Raw genomic sequence first — 26,722 nt, 5'->3', positions numbered from 1 at the left:
TGGGCCATTCCTTGAATGCAATTTGTTGAAGCGTGCAACTTGCAATGATTTCAACTCTTTCCTCTGATTTATTTCCTTCCCCTGCCATGTGATTCCCCCCCACACACAAACTGTTATAGGTATGATTTTCACTGACTTTCTTTGCCTTTATCTCTAGGGAGTACTACAGTGTGTGGTAACAGAAACATATTGTACTGTAGCAGTATTTGAGGCACAGAATCCACTGTGAATATGTACTGATGGAAATTAAGAGGAAAAAGAATGGGTGAAATCCTGGTTACAATGAAGTCAACGAGAGTTTTGCCATTGACTTGAACAGGGCCATGATTTCATGCATTCTTTTCTTGTGTAGTCACCATACAGAAAATGACCTTTTAACCTGCTGTCTAATTCAAGTCATCAGCATGATCTAAATATGAAGTTAATAAGAATCTGCTGTGGCTAAATGGTTTCCTTACCAGTGTTTTTGAAAAAAATATAAACTCAAGTAATGGCTAGGGAATCCCTTCTCATCTCCTTCCTCTTTAAACTTGAGTAATTTGTTAACAACTTTTCTGAATCCTGGTTTTGGAGAATTGTCTGACACAGAAGCTTTAAATCATTGTTTGGATCCCAAGCAGCTTGAAATGGTCCCTGCCTTGTGTTTTGTGTCTTCTCTTGAAATTGTAGCACTGCATTTTTTCTTTATTTGTTGATTATAATTTTGAGGCTTTATTTATGAATTCATAAACATCAAGGGCATATCTAAAATTATTGTAATTAGAGGGCGAGTTGTGTCTAGAGCAGACGTGCACTGAACTGCATGTGAGAAATTACATAGAATTCTTTCTTTTAATTAAACAGCTGAAAGCAAGATGCTGTGTTAATACTAAATTAAGGTTGTACAGCTTTTTTTTTAAGTCAGGAAATACACATCTTAACATTCCAGCAATGTTACTCAGCCACATAACAGATGTTCCTATTTTTCTTGTTAACTGTACAACTTAATTATTTAATTTTATGTTTTTGAAGGTGTGTGATAAAATACACATGATGTGCAATGCGGCCAAGTTAGTGTTGCTGTAGAAACTTTAAATTTTGTGTTTCCTGACTCCCTTGTTTTGGAACCTTGCATGAATGTAAAGGTGTTTTTTTTTGTATTTGTCCTTTTTAAAAACAAACCAACCTTATACCACAAATGTATGTTGAAATTGCTCTTGTTGTTTGTTAGTATGTAAAGGTATTTCCCATTAGGTTCTGACGTTGGGTTCTCATTATGATTGTATCATTATTTGTATTTTGGCAGAGTGTAGAGCCCAATCAAGAACCCAGCTAGGAACTCTGTTAACCTAGAGTAATAGTTCATGCCCCAATTTAGGTAAAACAGATGCAACATCGAGGAAAAGGATAGAATGCTCATGCATAAGGAAGTGAGTTACAGTTTGCAAACATCACGTTAGAGCCACAATTCTTTTTTCCAGGAGTAGAGTTTGGTGGATTTCTTCGTTGTTTTCAAAATCTTTAGGTGGAGTTTTGTTAAACTGGGATTATGTAAATAGAAAGAAAAAGGAAGAGAGAAGGGAGAGAGGAAAGCAAGAGGGCATTCAGCAGGGAAGGAAGGTTGGGAGCATGGAGAACCTGTGGAGTAAGTCTGAGCTGATGGGATTGTAGGGAGGGAGCAGCAGGGAAGCAAATGTCCAGTCAGTTTCTGGGAATGTCCTGAGTCAAAACTGTGGAAATGTGGCCTGATCTGACATCACTGTTCAGCAGTCCCTTCTTGCCTTTGCTCCTGCTGGCTTGAATGTCTGTGGCCCTGTGGGCTGGTTCTTCCTTGGAATTTCTTTGGTTGAGCCCACATGGCTAGGAGTAGCAGGGGAAAGGTGCTGCCTGGGTCTTAGTATCTCCAGTGTAGGGGGGAATCAATCCTGTATAGTTCAGGGAGTTCCCAGGGGAAGGAGTAATCCTGGCTGTGCTCCATATCCTCTTTGTGCTTTTGAATCTCCTAAGGCTATTGCTTATGTTTGCCCCTGCTGGCTAAAGAGTTGGTGTGGCCCGCGGGGCTGGCTCCTCCTTCCCTGGAATTTCTTTGTACCTCAGGCTACATGGCTAGAGGTAAAGAGGGATGCAGGGAAAGAGGATGAGTTCCTACCTGGCTCCTGGTTTGGCTGCAGACAGTGTTTTCTGCAAGATTTGGTTAACAAAATAACAACGTATCAATACATTATGCTAGCTGCATAGTTGCAGTAGAAAAAATAGAAAATTACATTGTTTCAAATTATTATTTGACATTTTCAGTATATTGCAGAATGCAGGAGGAATTTAGAGGCCTTAAAACTGGGGAAATACATAACTTTTTCACACCAGCAGACAGTGTTTTATACCTTTAACATAGTGTGGCATACTATGTTATGGCAATTTGTTGGAGGACTTTTGGTTTGTGAGTGTTTCACTGAAATAGTAACAAATAGTCCCTCTTGAAAACTGTACCCAGAATCAGCAGGAGAGCAGCAGCTCCTGTGCTGGCCCAGCCTTATAGTACTAAAGCAAGAGGAATGTATAAAAGGGTATGGGACTTAATTAGACTGCTAAAATTTTAGCAGTTGCTCCATGAGCATATTCATATGTGACTCCTCAATCCGTTATCTTTATGTATTTTTACATATTTTTTCTTTCTCAAACCAAGCAAGAGCATGACTGAGTATTCGGACTATTTAGTTGCACAATTTCAACTGTCAAGCATCAGGTCTGTGTGCAATAACCACGTCTTAAAATAAAAACATTAAGTATTTATTTTTCATCTTTTCCAAACTATATTAATTCCCCTCTTCCGATCTGGATGAATACATCTTCTTCAATTATGTCTATCTTAGGTTCTTGTATGACCTTCAGAAATGTAATGATTCTTTATCTTCACAGTACCTCATATGAGGTAGGGAAGTAGTATTTTCCCCACTTTATAAATAGGAAGCTGAGGCCTTTACCCAAAGTCACTCAGGAAATCCGCAGTGGAAGAGGGACTTGAACTGATGTCTCCCAATTCTGGGTTTGTGCTCTAACCGCTGGACCATATTTCTTCTCTTTGAACATTTGTCCTTGGGCTGAGGCTAAGAATAAAGCCCAATAGGATTTTTTTTCAGAAAGCTATGAGTAAATGAAATAGTGTGCTGTAATAAAAGTTTGCAAACTTAGCTATAGCTTTCACTTGCCTCTGAAGCTGTAATATTTTCCTGATTTATGTTTCTGACATTCTGTGTCAGATATGCTTGATGGAAGTTACAAAATATGAAGTAATATCCAGCAAGAGAAAAAAAGGAAAACAAGGAAGGAAATGGGAAGAAACAGGAGAAAAACAAGAAAAGATAGCAGATTTCTACCTTTTCATCCTAAAGCACAACAAAAGCAGGGAGAATAATTAATCTTGTCTATGGGTTTCTGGGCACTCCCCATCTGTTAAATCTGTACCTCTAAAAGCATTATTAGATGAGATGGAATCATGTATAATGTTGTAGACTCTTTTTGTGTGTCTTTGTATATTTAGAAAATGCGAGGCTGCTCAGCTGAAAAATTACAGGACTTGGAAATGATATTGGCTGCTGCAGAAGAGCGAGTCTAGTCTACACCAGCTTTTCAGCTAATAACTGTTATTAGAAATAAAAATTTTGGTGCAGTAATAGGTGCTCTGAGTAAACCCTTTCGTGCTGCACATGAAGGGTCTTGGAGCTTCTGATGTTGCTTATTGTGTTGCATAGAACTTGAGGATGTTCTGTGATATGGCTAAAAGAATTTCTAGTTGTGTAGTGAACATCCATAGGGCAACGAGTTGTTAAAGGAAAAACAGATGCCACATCAAATATCATCAAACAATGCTTGCCAAGAAAATTCATTTATTTTGAATGTCTCTGCTGGGGTAGAGAAGAATATCAAGGAAAAATAGGGGGGAAAGTTCCATTGTGGATATTATGCCATTTATTTAAGCTTTGAGAAATGAAGAAACATCTAGAATCATCTAATTTGTCTACTGCCCATAGAATGTTGGGTCTTTCCTGGGAGGGTTCAGGAATATAGTTGCAGTGGACAAATAATCTAATAGCAACTTTGACGGTATGAATGGAATGTGGCATCAAATTAGTAACTATTTTTCTCTATGGTTTTAGTTGGGACAGAGCGGCCAAAGGGTAGAAAAATGTGTATTATGAGAATTAGAGAACGCATATTTCTGCTGACACGGCTCACGACCCTGATGAGAAGTCAAAGGCTATCCTATCTAAAAGCAGAAATCATATGAATTGAAGTTCATATGGCTTTATTACATTCTGCTTGGGAGTGAAGGGAGATAAGGAGTTTCAGAAATGTTGAGTCCTGATCATGTTGTGCATAGGTTTTATAGCTTCTTTCTATGTACTGTATTTGTCAAATTTAATCTATCTGGTTTCTTGTATAAGGCCCATTTCTCTGGAGTTTAACATTATATGCCCAGCATATATTGATCAATGCTGTTATAAAACCCAAGGTATTTAAACATTCATATGTCTTTGTCATAGTAATAATGTGTATTATTTGCACCGTGTGTGTGTGTGTAGAGAGAGAGAGAGAGAATGAATGTATTAAGCACATAATAATAACAGTTATATAGCCCAAATTGGCCCATATCTTTTATAATTCTGTTCATTTGTGCTAACTATGCCATAATACCCTGCATTAGCTGAAGTAAGTTTTTGCTTAAGTAGATAGGAAAACTGCCAGGATCAGTACATAGGAATGTTTTCTCTTAGCAACAGGTAGGGAGTTTTTCACAGGCCAGTATGGAATGTCCCAAAGGGAAAGGACAAGATATATGATTATTCTACCCTGGTACAAACATAGGAGGTACTTTCATGCACCAATACCTTGAATGCTAGTATCCAAAACAGATATAAGGAAAGGAACCGAACAACAAGTTAAGGAGATGTGATGAACTGATGGCTTATCTTTTACTGTCATGTAAAGAGATGTGTAACTGATAAAATTATCCTATAAATACTGCCAGCTGTCACTTTGGGGGCACACCTTCTGTGTAAGGTGACTAACAACACTGCATGAGATAGCTTCCTGGAGACTGGTATCATATTGAACCCTTTTCCTGTACTATATTCTTACTGTCTTTTAGCAGTAAATCTGAGTGATACTGGTTATTTTGTCTTTTGAACGTATTTCATTACAAACCAAAGTGTGATCACACAATTGATTATACAATTTATCAACAACAGTTACCATGCTACATCAAACCAATGGCTTATCTAGGTAACAATTCTGCCTCTTTCACACCAATTGCATTAGGCTTCGGACCAAGGCAAAAGTCCCAAAGGAACATTAGGATAGGAAACAATTCAAATATCAGCTTAAAATATGTTTGTTAAAGCACAAACATTAATAATGTAATGAATAATATGGAATAGGCAATAGATTTTGTTAAAGATGACATACATACATACCGATTTTATTCCAACAAAAGCTATGGGGTGCAAGTATTCATTTTGTGTTATCACAACACAAGGATTTCATGGAATTATCTTCATACGGTGCAAGGGAACTGACACTTGAATTTCTAGTATTTACTCTTGTAAAATTAGTAATTGTTCATAAAGTTTCACAGTAGTTAGAAGCACAATTGTCTTTGCAGATCTCTGTAAGGAAGGAATCAAATTCTTCTTTTGCACTTGTATTTAATATATGAAGAATGTATGTAGGCTTAAATCTATGAGCACTTTGACTTTTTGTAGTTGTTGTTGCAGGGGATGATTTATCTGGTGAAAATGTGGGAAGCTCAAGAGCAGTTAAAGCCTATAATAGGGAAAACAAACAAATAAAAATATATATTAGTTTATATAGCACCAAGAATGCACAAGGTGATTTATGTATTCACCCAATAAAATAAAATAAACAATCTATAAAAAAAGATAATGTACTAATGTATGGGATACAAGATACAAGAGCAAAACAAAGTGAATGGGCATTGAAGTTCATCATGTGCATTGTTAGTTCCATGAGTTTTTTTTTTTTTTTTTTTTTTTTAAATTTTGAATAAGCATTTGTTATCTTCTTGTTAGCATTTCTTTCATGGTTTAGGAAAAAGTGTTTTTTTATGACAGGACTTTGAGGAGGAGAGTGATCTGTGGCAGAGGGGAGGGTGTGCTAGAGGGATCGGCCACATGGGACAAGGCATGGAGAGCAGCTGAAGGACATGAAGTGAGTAATTATGTATGTGACTTCAGCAGAGTGAAAAAGAGGGCAGAAAGAGGAGAGAGCAGTGAATTTGATGCAGGAGACAAAGAAAGAAGCAAGTGAAAAGATTCAAAGGGGCTGAATGTGGTCATATCAGTTTCTGTTGAGATGAATATAAAGGTTTTTTGTTTGCATCAACAGGCAAATATTCACTGAGTGAAGGACAAAGTTAACTTATATCTCTCTCAGGACAATTGATCTTGATAGGAAGCCAATAAATGAATCAGTAAATCGATTGAGCGTTTATTCAGAAATATGGAAATCTCTCCACTGTGACCTTGAATTTCAAAATCATAACTGCTTTTTCTTCAAAACTAAAATTCTGTAGAGGACATTATGCTGTAAGTCTTGGGTGGGGGAACAAAAAAAAAAACGCACCCAAAAGTTATCTGTCTTTTGAATGGTAAATAATCACTTTTCCTGTAGTCTGTCTGGGTAAGCAGAGAAATACTCTTGCATATGTTGTCTAAGGAAGTAAACAATTAAGAGAGAAATTTCCTCCTGTACTTGTCTTTTGTCAGTCCAACAAGGGCTGATAGTAAAATTAAAAGCAGTCAGCAAAGTTGAGGACACTTAATACAGTTAGGATGACCAGACAGCAAATGTGAAAAATCAGGACGGGGGTAATAGGAGCCTATATAAGAAAAAGACCCAAAAATCGGGACTGTCCCCATAATATTGGGACATCTGGTTTCCCTAAATACAGTACTGGACTGAGAAACAGAAAGGACTTGCATAGAGGGCTTCAGCCCTACAATAACTATATTATTATTATTTTAATTGTTTTTCCCATCTTTGAATTTTGGGATCCAATCTACAGCAGCATTATTGGTGAGATGGGTCACTATGCTGGATTCTCCAACTCCTCTTTAGGTCCCAATTCTAAGGTGCTTATTATAAAAAATCACCGACTCATCAAAAAGACCATGATCATAATAATGAGCTAGAATTGTTATTCTTTGTAACAATAATAATTATCCTCTGAAAAGAATGAACAGCTGTCTTTTATTAGAAGTCAGAAATATAAAATGGAATGCCAGTCCAGCACAGGGCACTGGGGAGGGAGTTTGATTTCAGTGGGGCTCTGTGCTGGTGCAGAAGTTTACCCACAGAGTTCTCAGTTTAGGATTAGGACTTAAAATATTACAGATGGCAAGTAATTTACTATTCTGACTGTTATATGCATTTTTAAAGTATCCTGCACCATGGGATTCTTCCACAAATGTCATCTTATATAACACGTGCTCCAGGGAGGGATCATAGATCTCCTGACTTCTACATAGGATCTCATTAGAGGGGTCAGGCTTCAGTTTGTCAGGTGCCTAAATTATCTAGTAGGAAAATTCCTGCATTAAGAGTTGCATTAGGCTCAGCCTACTTTACATTGGAAGCTGGTTCAACAGCTCTGCCTCCCCCCACCCTTTGAGGAGTACCTGGAATTCTCTCGGCTAAAGCATTCTAGGTCCCTGCTCAGTTAAGGATTTGCAAATGAGGTTTAGGACTTTCTACTAGACTCAAAACTGGATAGGCAGAGTGTGAAGTAATGAAACTCATATTCAAGTTGCCTGAACAGAGATTAGATCCTGTTGATACATTGTGTAATCAATTGCTTGATCACACTTTGGTCCAGTGTAATATTGGTTATTTGGTTTTTTAAATATGTTATTCAGGTTTATTGTTAAAAGTCAATAATACTATACTATATGAAGAAAGATTCAATAAGATACCAGTTTTTGGGAAGCAGTCTCATGCAGTGTTGTTAAATTTACCTTATACAAAAGGTGTGCTCCTGAAGTTATACCCCTAAAGCTATTCTTTTTTTATTTTTAGTCAATGTTTACAGGTAAAATGCATTATGTGTGTCATCTTAAACTAGAAGCTTTCTGCTTTGTTTTTCTGGTACCATGATGTTACCCTTATCTCTGTGTTCTGCACACATGCATTCCAAGTACCAAGGGGATGAAGGCACCCCCTTGGTTTGTACCAGCATAGAACACTCATGTATCTTCTCCTTTGCCTTTGGGACATTCCAGTACTGTGAAAGTAACTCCCCACCTGTTTCTATGGTAAACACACATATGTTGTGATCCTGACAGTTTTCCTGTTTACTTTTTCAGCTAATGCAAGGTGCTGTGGCATATGTAGCATAAGTGAACAGAATTATAGAGAGACACAGGCCAATTCAGGTTACGTAACTGCTAGAAATGTTACATAGATATATAAAATTCACACCACATATATTAATACATCTATCTTAGCCTAGCATATATGGGTCAACAATCCAAAAAGGCAAATTGTTTGTTACAGGTACTGGCACCTATGTCAGTCTCTTTAAAGTGTAAACATTTTCTTAGATACAGCATTAATAACTGCACAAATGTGCATTATACCCAGAAAAGGTGAATATCTGACCCAAGGAAAGGATTATTTGACTAAGGCTTGAGCTCACAAAATTCACACTGACAAGGGACAATTTCTTTGATTTCTTAAAAAAGCCCCACAATCTTAAATGGTAACAATGTTGCATTTATATATTCATTCAGAAGGATCCCAAACTCTTTACCCACTTTACCAGTGGATTCATAAACTAAACACAGAACAACGTTGTCCATCACTGAAGCGTGTAGCCACCTGTGTGTGAAATGCAACCACTATTTGAGTACAGAGAAAACACACAGCAGGTGTGAGCAGGATATGAAGAGACTATCTTATATAATTGGCTTTTAAGTATAACTTTGAATGTCATTATCTGAACTAGAATTGTGCTAGGACACCAGAGTTAACTTTTGAATGATACCGACTTGATTAGACACTTACAATAAACTCACGTTACTCTTAAATAAAATGACTGCCAATTCAAACTGAGATAACTAATCTCTTCTTTGGGGCAAGTTCTGCCTCCTTGATCACAATGTGGGCTTTCCTTCCGTTTTCTAGTGCTCCAGAGCAGGAGGCAGTAGATGTCTGCTGCCTGACTCCCAGAAGAAGAGGAGCAGCTCCATGCCACAGAGGATGAAATGAGGTTATGGCCATAGTTCCAATCTCCCTGTACAGCAGAACTTCTGTGTTGGGAGGATACAAACTAATTTTTTCTCAAAAGTATAGCAAAGCTCATAGATGAGCCTGCTTCCTCCAATGTCTCCAGAGTCATTACGTCCGGTCTTGATCTCTGGAGGCATAAAGCCTCCAGCCACCTTTACTTAGGCAGTATGCCATCTCCTAGTGACCCCAATATGATTCTTGTTCTAAGAACTATAACTAAGCCCTTGAAGTTTATTTTATTTATTAATCCATTTATAATCCATGCAAAGCACCATGCTGTTATGCATATAAAACTAAAAGAATTGTTAATTAAAAATATCAAATAAAAAGGAAAGCTGTTTAGATAAGACTTTAACATTTTCGACATCGAGAAATAAAAAGAAAAACATTTAACATTTGTGACATCTAGATGTGTCTCAGATCATTTGGTTGTACTTCATTATCTCCTCACAGTATAATTTAATATTTGCTCTTTATTGAATCAGGTAAATTTCTACAATATCAAAATGGTATAGATTATCTCATTTAGTGCCCTGCATTGCAGTTAGTGAATTTAATTGATGTGGCTGCTGTCTCCCCACACTGCTCTGCAATATTGTAATAAGAATATGAATTGGCTAATGGTTCTCTGGGGAAAGTTGGTATACAGTAATCTATTTTTAACCCTTGTAATTAATTCATTATTGTAATTGGATCTTCAGTTGTCTCGCTGCCTTTTTGAGATTTACCAATTGTCATGCAGTGTAAACTCCTGCTGTACATCTCACAAAGATAAGCACAAGAGTGTTAGGAATCAGCAAGTGGGAACATGATTAATTCTGGTTAGCTCCTACTTTTGTGTCCCAGTAATGTCACTTAGAGCCAAGAATTGTGCAGTGTGGAGCCAAGAATTGTTCAGAGCTGAAGAATGGAAGAAAGGATGAGCTGTCCTTGGTGCTGTAGTTACAGTATGTGAACTCCAAGGAATTAATGAGCAAATTAGCAAATTCTAGGTCCTAGTGACTTTGTATTAGGAGGAATTAAATAGATTAATGTCATGATCAAGAAGAACTGGTTGTGTTAGGCTTAATAAACAGCCATAGGTCAGACAAAAGACACCTTCATTATAGGTTTCAGAGTAGCAGCCGTGTTAGTCTGTATCCGCAAAAAGAACAGGAGTACTTGTGGCACCTTAGAGACTAACAAATTTATTAGAGCATAAGCTTTCGTGGACTACAGCTCACTTCTTCGGATGCATATAGACTGGAACATATATTGAGGAGATATATATACACACATACAGAGAGCATGAACAGGTGGGAGTTGTCTTACCAAATAGTGTGTAGTGTTGTTGTAGCCGTGTTGGTCCCAGGGTATTAATGAGATAGGGTGGGTGAGATAATATTTGTTATTGGACCAACTTCTGTTGGTGAGAGAGACACACTTTCAAGCTTGCGTAGAGCTCTTCTTCAGGTCTTCCTAGAGCTCTGCGTAAGCTTGAAAGCTTGTCTCTCTCACCAACAGAAGCTGGTTCAATAAAAGATATTACCTCACCCACCTTGTCTTTCTAGCTTCGTTATACAGACTAACTGAACAAGCTAAAGATCTGTAGTAAAGATGAACGTCAGACTCTTGAGGACTCTGAGTTTATTAGAACTATGTTCTCTTGAAATAAAAGTGCCTAATGGCATGGGGCTGTGAGCTTAGAAAAAACATTTAAAGAGTATATTGGAAAAAGGAAAGGAAAATGGCAGGAAAATGTTTTATGGAATGCCTCACAGGGGAAGAGGAATGTATTTTGTGGCCTTGACTATACTCTCTTTCCCTTCTTTTAAGGGTAGGAGCCTGGCTTGTTGGGCTCCTGCCCCCTCTTCATTTTCTGTTGCCATTACTTTTGTCTGTATTTATCATGAAAATATGAATAATATAAACTACTGCAGGATTTGTTTCTCTGTACTGCTCTTCACTTAGTAATATGAATCTTTATTGCATTTAACAGCTTGTATTTTTGTTTTCTCCATTATTCCAGTGTGAATCTGAAATAACTCCTTTGTAACCAAAGGAATTATTACAGATTTGCACAGGTGTAACGGAAAGCAGTGGGTGTTTTAGCCCAGTAATGTCATCTGCTGTTAAGGATTAGTAGTAAAAACTCTGGGTCTCCTTCAGTAAGGATTAAAATGTAATGAAACACAGTTCATTTTGGACTCTGAACTGCTGGAAGTACTAGATAAATGGTATAAATGGGGTACATCAAATGGAACACTGAAAGCCATTTTGATATAAAGTAAATTCTAATAATTATTTTCTGGGGATGGAAGAAGGTAACAAATGAAGATTAGACTTCAAGTTAACAGACACACATCTGTTATCTGTCTAACATTCTAAGTTTCAAGCCAAATTCTGCACATCTGTGTAACCTTGTTGACTTCAGCAAGGTTGCATTGATGTAACTGAAGATAGTAGCCTCTTAGGTTTTATGTATGCTACAATTTGTTTACGAAAAGCTAAATCTACTTTGGAAGAAATAAAATTTGTTTGGCCACAGATTTCCCTCTGCCTTTCTTTGAAACCAAACAGCAGTGTGATGAGGAGATTACCCCACACATGCTGTGAAAGTATTAATATGGATCTGAGAGGCCAATTAATCTGCCTGCTTGCACCTGGAAGGTGGCCTAGACTAATTAGAAACAAAGTCCACCTGGGGGAAATCAGGGCTTGTTTCCCTAAAGAGCTGGGTGAGCCCAGTTGGGAGAAGGAAAGTTGGAGGTGAGGGAGTCCCCCCCCCCCCTCCACTGTCTCTGAGGAGCTGCCTGGAAGGCTGAGGAAGAAAAAGGTGAGAAGACCAGACAGGCTTCTTTAGGGGCTAGCTGGAAACCTAGTTGGAAGCCTTCCTGAATAAATGACTATGGGGAGAAATGGGCCAGTCCCTAGATCATGTGGTAGATTGAAGGACCGAAGGACAGTTTAAAGGAACAGAGGCATTCCTGCGATGAGGTGGCTGGCAGCTGAGCCCAGCCATGCTGATGGTTTGGATTTTGTATATATTGAGTACTTTAGTAAAGGACTCTTGGACCCAGAAGGGGTAGAACACTGTAAAGAAGGGGTAGGCACTCCTATGGCTGGAGTAGGCCAAAGGACAGTCTGGCAGGGAGGGGGGTAATTGGGGCACAGCTGCCAGAACACCACATCTGGGCAGAATGGGGTGGGTTCGGGTAGCAACTTGCTGCAGGCAGTTATGAGGTGAGGGAGACTGACTGTAGAATTTCAAAAAGAAGAACAGGAGTACTTGTGGCACCTTAGAGACTAACAAATTTATTAGAGCATAAGCTTTCGTGGACTACAGCCCACTTCTTCGGATGCATATAGAATGGAACATATATTGAGGAGATATATATACACACCTACAGAGAGCATAAACAGGTGGGAGTTGTCTTACCAACTCTGAGAGGCCAATTAATTAAGAGAAAAAAAACTTTTGAAGTGATAATCAAACTAGCCCAGTACAGACAGTTTGATAAGAAGTGTGAGAATACTTACAAGGGGAGATAGATTCAATTAATGGACACAAATCTGACATCAGGAATCAAAATACTCAAAAACCAGTGGGAGAACACTTTAACCTGTCTGGTCATTCAGTGACAGACCTGCGGGTGGCTATATTACAACAGAAAAACTTCAAAAACAGACTCCAACGAGAGACTGCTGAGCTAGAATTGATATGCAAACTAGACACAATCAACTCCGGTTTGAATAAGGACTGGGAATGGCTGAGCCATTACAAACATTGAATCTATCTCCCCTTGTAAGTATTCTCACACTTCTTATCAAACTGTCTGTACTGGGCTAGCTTGATTATCACTTCAAAAGTTTTTTTTCTCTTAATTAATTGGCCTCTCAGAGTTGGTAAGACAACTCCCACCTGTTTATGCTCTCTGTATGTGTGTATATATATCTCCTCAATATATGTTCCATTCTATATGCATCCGAAGAAGTGGGCTGTAGTCCACGAAAGCTTATGCTCTAATAAATTTGTTAGTCTCTAAGGTGCCACAAGTACTCCTGTTCTTCTTTTTGCGGATACAGACTAACACGGCTGCTACTCTGAAACCTGTAGAATTTCAGTGAGACCTCTGCCACAGCAGAGAAGGTAGTGACATCCCTGCTCCTCTCTATTGACTGCGAGTTAGGGGTGACCACCACCAAATTTACAAGGTAATTTTATTAGATGATCCGTAGATTGGATAGGACCTGTTCTTCTTGTGCCTAGACTAGTGGGGAACTTATTTTACATTAGTTCTGTCTACTCCTCACCCTCACACTCCAAACAAATATCCTCCTAACTCCCAGATATAAAGGCTTTGAGGGTTCATTATTGTACATATATCAGACCACCCTTTCTCTTAAATAGATTGACTGGCCGTGGAACAAATATTCCTGGCTTTGGGAGATTTTTGTGTGTGCTTTGTTTAGAAGTTCACATTGAACAGAGAAAGAATATTTGTAATGTTAGTAAAATAAACTTTCATTATTTGGCTAATCCATTATTTATTTTTGTCTGTGCCTATCTTGTAGCTTTCTTTTATTAAATGCAAATGGTTCCCTGAGGGTAGCTCTCTGTGTATTATGGAGTTACTCATTCACAGTTCATTCAAGGTAGAAGCACTCAGTTTCACTTTGCAGTGCTGCAAAGTGTCATTCATGGACAAGTTACAGCACAAAGAGAGATTACTCCACGGTACCATATTCATTCAGAGAAAATGGGTGAGAATGTGCTAGAAGCTGTTTTCCAGTAGGAGGATCCTAAATACTGTATTTACATTTCCCAGTTTTTTTCCTGTAGCCTGCTTTCCTCTCCCATTAGCCTCCAAATTCCTCCCACGTGAGCATTCCAGGACTCATCCTTCCCATTAGTGGGCCAGCCAGTGGTTTAGGCCCTTAGGATATCTGAATGATCTTGAGAACGAAAGAGGATGTATGTTGACATAAAACAAATCAGTTCAACCAGAAAGGACCCATTCTTTCAGTTTCACTACATGCATTTCTAAAGATACACCTCAACCCCAATATAACGCGGCCCAATATAACATGAATTTGGATATATCATCCCAATCCTTACTCAGGCAAACCATCCACTAATTACAATGTAAATAGTCAATGGGTGTTTTGCTTGAGTAAGAACTTCCAAGATCAGGTCCATTGTTTGGCTCATCAGCAATGCCATCCTAACATATTGCATAGATCATACTAACAGACGAATAAGCAAATGGTTAAAAGCCTATTTCTAATTTAGCTAAAATCTCATTTTAAAAAAAAACAAACAAAAAACTCGGTGTGAAATCCTGGCCCTACTGAAGTCAACAGCAGAACTCTCTTTGTCCTTGAGAGGGCCAGGATTTTACCCCCAATGTTAAGGAACTGCCCATGCGCCTTTTCTTGAGGTAGATGCACACCGAGAGGGGACTGCCTGTGCATGGATCTTGGAGGGAGTTATCTGGGTCAATGATTTTTATTTGAATTTACACAAAACATATTTTGCTTCTATTTTGACTTACTTTTTTCTCACATAATTTGAAACCTCATTCATTTAGGATGTCAATAATGTGGCTCCCTCTGTTTAACTTGTTTCCCCAACATTTTAGCTTTATCTTTTAGCCCTGGATTAATATTTTAACATTGCTCCTCTTATGCTTTATTTGTCTCCCTTTAACGCCTTGGAGTTGGAACTAGTCCTTCCTTATCTTCAAATAAGTATTTTGGCACATTTGTAACTTCTTGTATTATTCTGTTGTTTTTAAATGAGAAATTTGGACACCACCATCTTACTTCTGGTTTTGAAATATCTATTTTTGAAATATCTATTCAATATCTATTGAATTTTGCTGTTAGGATTATGCAATGTTTTAATCTTCAGATTATATATTTTTTTCTCCTGGCAAATTGATCCTTAAAAACACTGAGGTTTAAATTTTTGAATGTGGTATAAATGTGATAGTGGAAAGAAAGACTTGATAAAATTATGCATTTTAAAAACAAAATAATGTGTATGAACAAGTGGATCAGAACATTTAAGGGACGAGTTATTTTTGAGTTGATAACCATAATTGTTAACAACTGGATTGTCTTGGGGACCTTGAAATTAAAAATCCTCAATTAGCAGAACAAATTGAAACTAAAAGCAGAGATATCAGAATGTTCATCTCAGAATGTTGCTTTGTTTGATTTACAGAACTGTCCATTATGAAGGTGGCGCTGTGTCGATTCATGCTCGTTCCCTTTGGCGACTAGAGACTCTAAGAGTTGCGTAAGTAACAATATGCTAAGAAAAAATATATACAATATAGTCAAACTTGATCAGCTGTATGACTTCAGTCAGAGTAGGGTCGGTCTCTAAATCAATAGCACAGTAGGTAAAAACTAGAGGTGAACTTGAAAGCCCTGAGTCAGCAAGGTACTTAAGTGTGTACTTAGCTTCAAGCACATGAATAGTTCCACTGTCTTCACTGGGACTACTTGTGCTTAAAGAGAGGTGTGTGCTTAAATATGTTGCTGAATCACACCCAGGTTATATTATTCTGTTTTAATTTCAAATATTTGTGGTTTTATTTTCCCTTTTTCCAGTCATTTATGGTTATGGACAGCTCCTGCATGGTAGTAATATTCCAATAAGATTTTATGTTTACTATGCTTTGTCCCCATAAATGGCTTTCTGATGCATTTAAAAAAGCCCCAAATAAATACACACCCAGGATTTTTTGGCTGTCTTCTGGTTTACTCTGGTTCTATAGTTATAGTTGTATTCCGGTTCTTTTGTTACCCAAATACATAGCACTGCTAAAAATTGTATTAAATAGTCACTTTTATGTTAAGAACAAAAATTATTAGACAGCCTGTATTGTAAAGGAAAACATCTGCAAAAGGATGATGTAAAGTTGGAGTGCTTGCTGGGAATTGTGCCTTATTTAGCTGTGACTGTAATATACAAACATGCCTTAAAGTTTCACTCACAAGTATACAGTTATGATAAAATGTGAAGTGACAAATTATCATTTTAGAGACTAAATGACAATAGCTGTGGGGAAATGTTACACTCTAATGATGCTGTTGAATGTGTGCATGTCATTTAACGGGATGATGTTAAAAGACATTGAATACATATAAGGGGAATGGAGAAATTCCCTCCACTCCCCTTTAGTTGCTTTTGGACTAAATTGTGCTTGAGCGACAGCAGTGAAACCACATGAGAATCTCTGCCTTTTTTGTTTCCCAAACCTTTCTCTTCACATGTTTCAGGGTAGTATTTTACCATCAATGTGTACCACCTGGCAAATAATTGCACAGGAACAGTGAGTCATGTTACGATTTGATAACCTTATGCCATCTCTGGAATTTGACAGGCAATGTGTACAGACTGCAGGTTTAGAGAACTTGTCAAAAGAATCTGCAATACAAGTCAGCTCTGACAGTAGTAATCTTCCTTTACAAGGAACATGACTGTTACTATCAAAATGTTAAACTTTTTTTTTTGGGTGGGACCCAATTATGGCCAAATTTCAGATGTTTTATTTTGTTAGCAAAGGTGTCAGCTTATAACTTTCCAGCTGGTGCTCAGATGTATGACCTCTTAAAGCCTATTGCTAAATAGACAAATTTATGTGCATCAGTGATTAGAAGTAAATTTGGAATGTATTGAATTGGGCACATGATTTGTGACAAATCAGTCTAATATGTATGTACATTTGTTATTACTATTAGACAACACTATATTGTGCAACACTTACATGTTTAACAAATAAAGACTAAAATCTGTTTCCTGGCCTGAAAATCTCTCTATCTAATGACTCAGACTTGCAAACACCATGATAAGTAGTGCTGATTAGTGAGAGTAAACCCAATATTTTACATTCTAGGGCTCCAGTCCTGTAGAGGTTTATGCACATACCTAGCTTTATCCCATAGAAGTCATGGGGCTACTTAGATTAATGTCTTTCCAGGCTTGGATTGTAAGATTTTTTGGGGGAGCAAGGCAAGCTCTAGTAAGCATTTGAGTATACTACACAGTTTTGTGTGCAGATATGGTCACAGAGTTTCCTGGTACATTACATGGAGTAAAATAATATGCTTGTGCATTCTTACTCATTCTTGAAACTTTGAGAAAGGTTACTTGAATCTGGGAGTTTTTATGATTCAACATAGAGAAAATATACAACAGCCCAGATCTATGTGTGTTTCCACTGATATAAACCCTGGCACAGGCACCTGGATAGGGAGGGGGCTTGTGACCACAGAAAGTGGATTCAGTATTTTCTCTGGGAAGAGAATAGGAGAGGAAGGCTTGGACAGAGCAAAAAGATGGGGCTTAGGCAAAGGATAATCAGAGGGGGAAGGATAGCACGGCTGTGACTAGAAAAGGAAAGATCAAGTGATAGATGGAAATGAGACAAAGGCCTGAGTAATTGCAAGGAAAATCCATTGGAATTGGAGTAGCTTAGTGTATTTTATGGAATCTTGGGCTTCTGAAAGATCTTGTTTTATGCTATTCATCTTTTCTTTAGAAGAATATTTCTTAATAAGATTGGTTATAAGACTATTATTGCTATTGCTTCATAAATCAACCCTCCCCCCCTCTTTTTTTTTTTTTTTTTTTTTTACAATTGTGCATGCCCTGTCACCTACCCATCACTGTTCCCCAGTCGTCCTTCCTTTTCCCAATTTCTCTTTTCTCTTAAAATCACTCTTTCCTCCCACTCCACCCCACCACAACCTGGAACTTGTGCTCTGGCTATCCAGCTTCTTCCCACAAACTGTGCTGATGGGATTTACCATACGAAAGGCTTCTTGTTTTTGAATTCTCTTCACTAGCACAGAACCCCCTGAAGCATTGCACGGCTTTGATTCCGTAGCCAGTCTCAGTATAAATTCACGCCAAACTGTTAGGAATCTTTTGCTACAGAGCAGCTGATGGTAGTGTTTATCATAGACTCAAGCCCACAGACTACTGTGGGCAAAACAGTTAGGCTAAAGAGCTTTTATGCCATTCTGACTGTGCAGAGGAGGCCTTTAAGTGGTCAGAAACAGTCTCCTCAGAGTGTAAGTTAGAGCAGCCCTAGTCTGAGCTAAGGTAGGCTCCTGCATGGCTCCATAATGAGGAGTGCAAAAATATTCAGCCACGTTTGCCTTCCCTGGCCCAAGTGCTGCAACATGATCACTGAGAATCAGGTCCTGGGTCTTTATATGGTTGAATGATGGAATTTTCATGCCAGCTGACAGTTGTATGTATTGGATGTGTTTTGGTAGTGGATGCTCACCTTGCCATATAGAAGACTTAGTGGGGGGAGGGGGAGAATGCATTTATGAGATAGAAATCCTCCTTCACTCCCCACCAAAAAATCCCACAGCAGAGTCCAACATTTTTACTGTCATTAAAAAAAAAAAAAAGTAGGCTATAGAAATAAACCCTGTCTCTCTAGCATGTTTTAAAACAACCAAGAACCTCCCCAATTTCTTTAAGAAAATGGAAGCCAAGAGGTAACTTACATTGTGAAAATGGCTGCCAAATGTGTTTTCAAGATTTACACTGACAGTATACCTAGTACTTATGAAGAGGTGCTTAAACAAATGGATATTTTTAGTGCATAGATAATAGTCTAAATCTGTTACACTAGTCTACAGTGATAATGACGTATGTGATGTGCCTTGAATAGGACCTAGGCTAGTGTACAGATGCATATGAAACACATACAGGGAAAAACTTTTAATTTATTTTGGAATTTTGTGCTTGGGTTCATTCTAAAAGTACATAAGAATTTACATTTAAGCAAAAAGGGGCAGCAATACAAGCTTCTGCTATGTGGGATAGTTTAGATTTAGTTGAAATAGAATATCTGTAGGTTCACCAATACCAGTCAGTCATATTTGACCCATAAATGATGAGTTTGGGCTGTTTCATACAAAAATGGAATATTATTTATTTGTATTGTGGTAGTACCTAGGAGCCCCAGTCATGGACCAGGACCCCATTGTGCTAGACACTGTACAAACACAGAACAAAAGAATGGTCCCTTCCCTCCCAAGCTTCCAGTCTAAGTAAAGTTTGAGAGCTCCTCTGAGAGACCACTGATGGAGGAGTACCTCGACACATCTGGAGTACTGGGGGCTCAGTCTGAAGCAGGGAGTTGGAACCCTGCTCTTTCTGTGCCTCAATTTGAAGTCCACTGTGAATGGAACTCCAGAGTGGGAACATCCCGTCTTATTCCCCTTTATCTCCTGCAGAATGTGAAGCATATGGGCAGGCTCTTGTTGAGCACTGTATCTGAGGGCACAGACAGCTGAGCAGAGGAGTGCTCTGGGACGGTAGGTGAACTTAGCTACCAGTGGGTAAAATGTTGAAGTGAGGACCTAGTTGGTCTTGGGTCATACTTTGGAGCTGAGATCTCCTCTCCTGGATGCAATAGGGTGTCTGTAAAATCCTCTAGTTACTGAAATTCATCTGTGGATAATTTCTGTTTTTCTGTCGGTAAGCAGCCATTTCTGCAACAGCTGAATTTTTGTTTGTATAACCAAAGGGAACTAAACTTCCTCTCAAATATCCCGCTGACAGCTCCCTTTCATTATACCTGAGAGGACTTCTCTTGAGTTATGACAGAGTGGCACAGGGGAGAGACACTGCATATGCAGGTTTCAAGGCGTTCGGATGGTATTTCCTATTGTCGGTGCAGAAAATACAGCTCAAAGAAGTAATCTTTTCTACCAGCGAAAAGATGGAAAAAAAAATAACCCCTGTTAAACTGTACTGATGGTGTTCATGGTTCTAATCAAACCCCCCTGTCTCCACTTCTTTGGGACTGGAAAAAAATCATAATTCATTGACCTTTTTCTTTTGTCGCAATACTTTTTATTAACAGGTTAATTTAAACATGAGTTTATTGTACCTATTGGAGTGATACCACATCAGATAGCCAAAAACATTGTAGCTTTTTCTGTTAATACTGTACTGTGAAGGGTGGATTTTGACATTCTGTGCCAACACATTAAAATGATTTTGCAACTAATCTGAATAATAATGAATCTTTAAATATGTTTGTTTGGTCTACAACATTAAATTTTAAACATTTTGTTTAAGAATCCTCCTTTGAACTTGCCTTATTAGGTGGAGTGGAAGCCACATTAGATGGGGACAGCTATTCAGACTAAGACATATAACAACAGGGAAATATTTAAGCCTCATGGATGACAAGAGTCTTCTTCTTACGGACAAAGAGAAAGCTGATGTGAAATCTACAGCGTTTTGTTTTCGGTCTTCCAAGGTACAAAACAAATGCAGCATTAATGTGCCTGGCAATGTTTGATTTCTCTTTTAATGAGCATTCAAATACATTTAGGGAAAAAATAGAGAAATGAATGACGTGAAGGTGCTACCAAACATCCAATTGTGTTTTTCTCCTTATGGGCCTCTTCTATTATCTGCTTCTGCTTCTGTGTTCAAGCTTTTATTTAGCCCAGACTCAGTGCTGCACCTTAGTCTTTCTATGAACTGAATGACATTTGTCCATTCCTTGTGGCATTTATACATCTTCCACTATATGACTTCGCTGAATCGTTCCTATTTTCCTACCTTTTCACTATAAATAAGGAAATTCAGAATAAAAGGATTAACTCCAAAAATGCTATATTACATTATTTGCCTTGGATAGTGCTGCTTTGTGCTTTTGTTACTCTGCTTACCCAAATTTGAAAAATCTCCAGGTGTCTCTTACAATTTTTCTGGGAACTTCAGTAGTTCTTTCACTGTTTTTAGTTGGTTGGGTGAGATGAGAGGCAGTTACATGATTGTTTATTTTAACTTAAATGAAGAAATCAGTTTTATTGAATTAAACGATTTATCTGTAAAGCTAATCTACATTTAGGATAGCTGAAATTAGGTATTCAGCATTTTCCTTTAAAATTTTTTATAGGTACTTCAAATTAGGGAAGTACATTTTTGTGTGGTGGGTGAACAGTTTAAAATGTGCTATGACTCAATTTGTGTTTGCAGTTGCAGCCTAATATCACTGAAAATTTTAGTTTTCCGAAATTAGTACTTTGTTAGTTATCCTTTACAATGTTTGCTTTTTGTTACAAATTTTAACAATTTTATTAACATTTCTGTGGGAATTTTCCTTAGACATTGTATAATTTCTTCCATTGTACACGCAGGGTCATAAACAATAATCAGGCACCTGAAATTGGGTATATATTTTTTTGTATAATCTGGCGTTGGGGATTTTTGTTGGCTAGATCTGGTGGCTATAGTTTGGGTGCTCAGACAATGGCTTTCTCTCTCCCAATTAGAAAAAACATTGTGAAAAAGAGTGACCGTAGAATCCTCAAACATTGCAAGAAAAACAGTGAAATCCTGTTTATACAAAATTCTTAGGGGAATGCTCAAAAGCTTCAAATAAATGATGATGATTTGGGTGGAAGAGAAGCTAGCTTGTGGGCTTTGAAAAAGTTACACTCTGGTTTGAGATCCTCATCTCTGCCCTTGCCCCTTTTTGCCACTCTAGACAGAGAAAAGGGTCCTGTGGTCTGATCCTGTATTCCTTACATGGGCAGAAATTCCATTTAATTTAGTAGAAGGTACACCTGTGTGAAGGCTTCAGCCTAGGGAATGCTTCATGTGTCTTGATTAGTTAAAGTACTCTGCTTATTGAGGCATTTTAATCTTCGAGTTTCTAAGGTTTATACCATCCAATTTCTTGAGAGCTACTTCCTTTATTTTTAATCCCAGTGTTCAGTAAGCTTGCATCAGTTGTTATGAATGAAGAGTTTAAAGTCTGGCTGGTTGGTAGTTAGTAGTGGGTTTTAAGCTATTATTTGAGAGGCAACCCAAGTTTTAGAATCTTTGGAGGCCTCAGGTCAAACGTTTTGATAATCTGTTGTTAAAGAGGAGAATCTATCATTATTACTGTTACTGAAGGGCAAAATTGTGGCCCATCTTTGTGTTGCCTGAAGAGAGCAATCGGGGCTTAACATGTTCTCTTGTGCTTGTGTTGACTATTACTGCTTCCTGGCAGCAGGGGTAAATCAGCTCCTCATATTTTACATCCCCCCCCCTTCCCTGTGTGGGAAGGAGTCGTAACTAGGAAAAATCTGGAATCTGTCTGTCTAATTATAGTGGCACATTGGGAAGCATATGCTGCAGCTGGTATAGAGCTGGCACAATTTACTCCTTCCCAGGAGCAGTGGGGTGAACAGAAGGCGATTGTGACTCCCCTAGTCAGTCTCCTTCTTGGGCTGCTTCAGGGGTAACCCAACAACCTGCTGGAAAAGTCACATTGGGAGATGACCTCTGACTTGATGTTAATTTTGTGATAATCAAATTTTAGACCAAAATCAGACCATTTTAACTATCGACTGTGGAAGAATTTGGGGAGAGACCATAGGGCGTCTGTACTTAATTGCTGAAAATGAATTCATTACACTTAATTTGCGACTCAGATCTTGTTAAATTATGTCATGTTTTGCTGTGAAATAGAGTTGTCAGGCCTAAGATTTAGCAGTGGGGGAAAAATTAACCCAAAGTTTACAGATATCTTGCTCTACGGTAACAAACTTAAGTATGGTCAAATCATATCTGTCCCAGAATGAGTTCTTTAGAGGAGGGAAGTCTGGAGTCTCTTTCGCCTGAATGTCCATAGAGAAAGCAGCTGTAATTTTGCTTTGTGCTCATGGGCCTGTAGTACTAGTCAGCTCAGAAGGAATGTATCTGAGTAGGAGATGGCCTTGACTACCTCTACAGTGACAAACATCAGCAGGAGGAATATGTCAGAGACAACTATACTTTTCCTAAAGGTGAATCAAGTCCTGTTCACCCTCACTCCAGTGCTTCTTTGGTTATAATGTTTCTGAGGGTACACACCTGCGCCTCTGCAGGTAATGACTAACTGCAGGTGCAATTAAGAAAGCACTGTTATGGCTTGTGTCGTGAATTAAACACAAAATGTATGGGGCTATTTACAGTTTAGACATCAGGATCCAGTTTTGATTGACCGAAGGAACTGAATAAAAAAATAAACAGATCAGAATATTCTCTTGTATTAATGTTCTTTAAACATCTCAGCAAAATAAAGAAATGTGATGCCCAAAACTTCATCACACATTAGTTAGAATTTTAATTTGAAAATTGATATTGTGAACAATAAATAGCATTTTCACATGGGAAGGATTATTTTCTGCAAGTCATGTTTTTGTCGAATTATACATGTTAAATAAAACCGAACTAAAATGCATTAGGTTTTTAAAATAGTTTATTTCTTATTTTAAATGTACAACCATTTCTCCTCCGACACCCAGGCCACCAATATATGTGAGATACTGTCCAAACCACTTAGTTCTGATCCATATGTAAAGTTCACAGGCATTCAGATCGGTGGATTTGTTTTATGCCCATTTCTGTTATATACTGTATCTAAATCTTTGTCAGTTCCCTCTTTCTTTCTTTAATATTTCTCACAAACAATTGTTTCAAGTTAGTAATTCAAACCAGTACTGACACAGAATTCAGTAATGGTCAGATCTTTTATATGTATCTGTTTTATGGGCTGCTGAATGACATAACTGCATCCTTTAACGTAGCTCGGGAATATGCAACTATCCTCTACTAACTAAGGATGACCGATTCAAGACTAATGGGAAATTCTCCTATTTATTGTGTGAGGTTGGTCAATATTGTAGCTTTTAGCACCAGCTTGTGGAAGCTGTGCAGTGGACATAGTCAAAGGGCATAGACATAGACATAGTCAAAGGGATAATCTCAAGTTTTCAGAGAGGGCACATTTTAAATAGTTTGTCCTGATGTTTTAAAAATTCCTTTAAATAAATAAATAAATAAATAAAGAATAAGTTTGGGCCTTTCTGCCCACTGTTGTGTTTTATAAGGATCATTGGGAGGTCCTGGAAGTAACATCCAACATACCTAGGGCCACCAGTTACCTTTGTGTGCACATGCCGGCCTGGAGTTTGTTCAGTTTCAGCTTTGCTGCTGTCACTGGTAAATGCTCTTGCAGAGTCTGGGGAGGAGCATTCACATGAGAGCTCTATATGAGGGCGGGACACCTGACCAATGACAAACCAGGGAAGCTAACTATACACATATTCACAAGGCAAACAAACTGGGGAAAAAAGAGATTTTCTGTTTGAGTTGCGGTAATCTTCACTGGTGCTTGCTATAATAGCAAGAACACATTTTTCAGTTGGAAATGTGATTTAGAAGTTGACTGGGTCTTTCTAAGGGTTTTTCCCCCCAATCACAGCTCAAAAGAGAAATTAAAACTTCTATCCGCTACAGTGCAAACTGAAGATGTAACTAAAGAACGCTGTAATTGAAAATCTGCCATGGGAGAGAATATGGAAGTATACCCATCTATCTATATCTAGATGCTTGAGGCGATGTTCTTTTGGCTGCTGTTTTAAATTCCCCAGCTCTTTAAGGAGTCAGGTGCTTGTTTCTAAACAGACTTGATAAAGCAGAAGGAGTTCCATGGTTTCTTAGTCGAATTGCTGGATTGTTGGCTGTAGCTACACAGCTTCTTACAGCCAGGAACTGGGTCTTAAACTCTGCCTTGTCAGATGCCATGTCCCAATGTGTAAATGCCCCCATCAAAATGTATAAAACAATGATCAGCCTATAGTAATAAACTGAACTATTGAGTAAGGACTCAGACATTAATGTAAAACATAAGTTTAATAGATTTTTTTTCTCTTGAAATAATGTAAGCAAACAATTCTAATTGTCAATAAGGCTGATAGAATGTAGAGGCTATTGCACTATAGCACACAGCTGTCTAGGATTACTTCTAGCATTTTCCATAGAAGAATAAAAAACTAATTCATGTAAATACCATCTTTTAATCCAATAATTGATCGTGTAAAGTAGATTTATTTTGATAGGCTGATTTTAAAATTGCTGCATTCCTAACCCATTGAAAATTCTTTAGGGGGTACTTAGGCACAGAACACTGAGTACTTGGAATCCCAAGAAGTGCTTGAAATATCCTTCTCAGGACATGCTAAACAAAATACAAACTCTGCAGCAAACAGTCTTAATTTCAGGGGAGGCTAAACACATACGTAAAGGAGAATTGTAGTGGGATTCAGATTATTGAACTGCATGAGGGAACTAAAATACATTTGGATGATCAGAAGTTTGGTTACTCCACAGTATGTAGAACATTGGAGACATGTTGGCAGGTTCTTAGTAAGGGAGGTTTGAACAATCTCATAGGCCCTGCTTCTGCAAGCTGTTCCATGTGGATGTCCTTTTGGCTTCTGGGAGCAGAGTCTGCCAGAGTGGAACAATTTGCAGGATTGCAGCCCTAAGTAAGTAAGCAAAACTGCCATAAAATATGCCTTTTACAGTAGTTTGAATGTGTGGGGTTTGTATATTGTAAATAAGACTTTGAAGTATAACCAGCATTTTCTTTCTGTGTAGTGGAAAAATATCATTACATAATAAATATTCAATTTTATCATATTTCTTCTTTCCATACAAAAGTCTCTTCTTTTTCTCCCACTAACTTTTAAACACCCCCAGGTTTTTGAGTGGGCTGAAATATGTCAATTTTAATAAAATGCCACATTATGATACACTTGTAAGTATTACGCATCCAGTCTGACTCTCTTTTTAAAAAAGCTCAGGAAATCCATTAAAATGTCACTTGAAAACACAAGTCATACTTTAGCTTTTTATTCATTGACATCTGATAGAATGTCAATGTCAAAGAAATGCCACAAAAATTACAGGAAGGGGATGATGATAAAGGGTAAAATTCCAAGAGTAAAACTTAATTATGTGAATCTTTAGTATGCATATTGCACAGGCACTATATAGAAATATTGAAGTAAAACATACTTTCAAGTCTAAGTAGGTTGAATCATGCACATTCAACACTGATATTAAGATACAATTCTATTACGTTAGCCTTTAAAAGTACGAAGTGGTGTGCACAGAAAAAGACTTGTATTTATGATGTCCTTTTGGGGAGAGTTGTTCACCAGGCTCAATTTTGGAAGATTCTGTTAGAATTGTTCAAACTAAAATTGTCCAGTTAAGATGGGTTTATGGTTGCTTTACTTCACTGGAGTGGAGCATACCAGTGAATTCAGTTCTTTGTATTCTGATTTAATGAATGGATTGTGAAGAATTCTGAACTTTAGCATCGTTTAGAAGTTGGTGTGCTGACAATGTCACAAGTGTGATCTCAGTAGGGTGGAGATATAACTATGCAGAGCTCTTGCTTTATAACTGTAATAAAGTTAATCACACTGGGAAAAATGTCCAGTTGTTGCAGGGGAGGGAGGGAGAATAGCATGTGATCATGTAATTAAGGGCTGTATCATTACAGATAAAGTGGCATGGGGTCCTTCACAATGTGGAGACTGTCCCAGCATGCATCATACCACTACCAAATCATAGTGTGAT

The 26,722-nt window shown here is 38.0% G+C and overlaps 1 protein-coding gene across 10 annotated transcripts in view; it reads left to right on the top strand.

Annotated features, from left to right (window-relative positions):
• RYR2 (ryanodine receptor 2) overlaps positions 1–26,722 on the top strand; it is a 690,844-nt gene that overhangs the window by 301,946 nt on the left and 362,176 nt on the right. For all 10 annotated transcript variants that reach the window (XM_034765046.1, XM_034765042.1, XM_034765040.1 and 7 more), the window contains 2 exons: positions 15,491–15,565; positions 20,411–20,567. In XM_034765046.1, the coding sequence (XP_034620937.1) occupies positions 15,491–15,565; positions 20,411–20,567 (232 nt within the window). The remainder of the gene's footprint in view (positions 1–15,490; positions 15,566–20,410; positions 20,568–26,722) is intronic.

This window comes from Trachemys scripta, chromosome 3 (genome assembly GCF_013100865.1).
Source record: "Trachemys scripta elegans isolate TJP31775 chromosome 3, CAS_Tse_1.0, whole genome shotgun sequence".
Lineage (NCBI taxonomy): Eukaryota > Metazoa > Chordata > Testudines > Emydidae > Trachemys > Trachemys scripta.
This window is presented reverse-complemented; position numbering and strand designations above follow the sequence as displayed.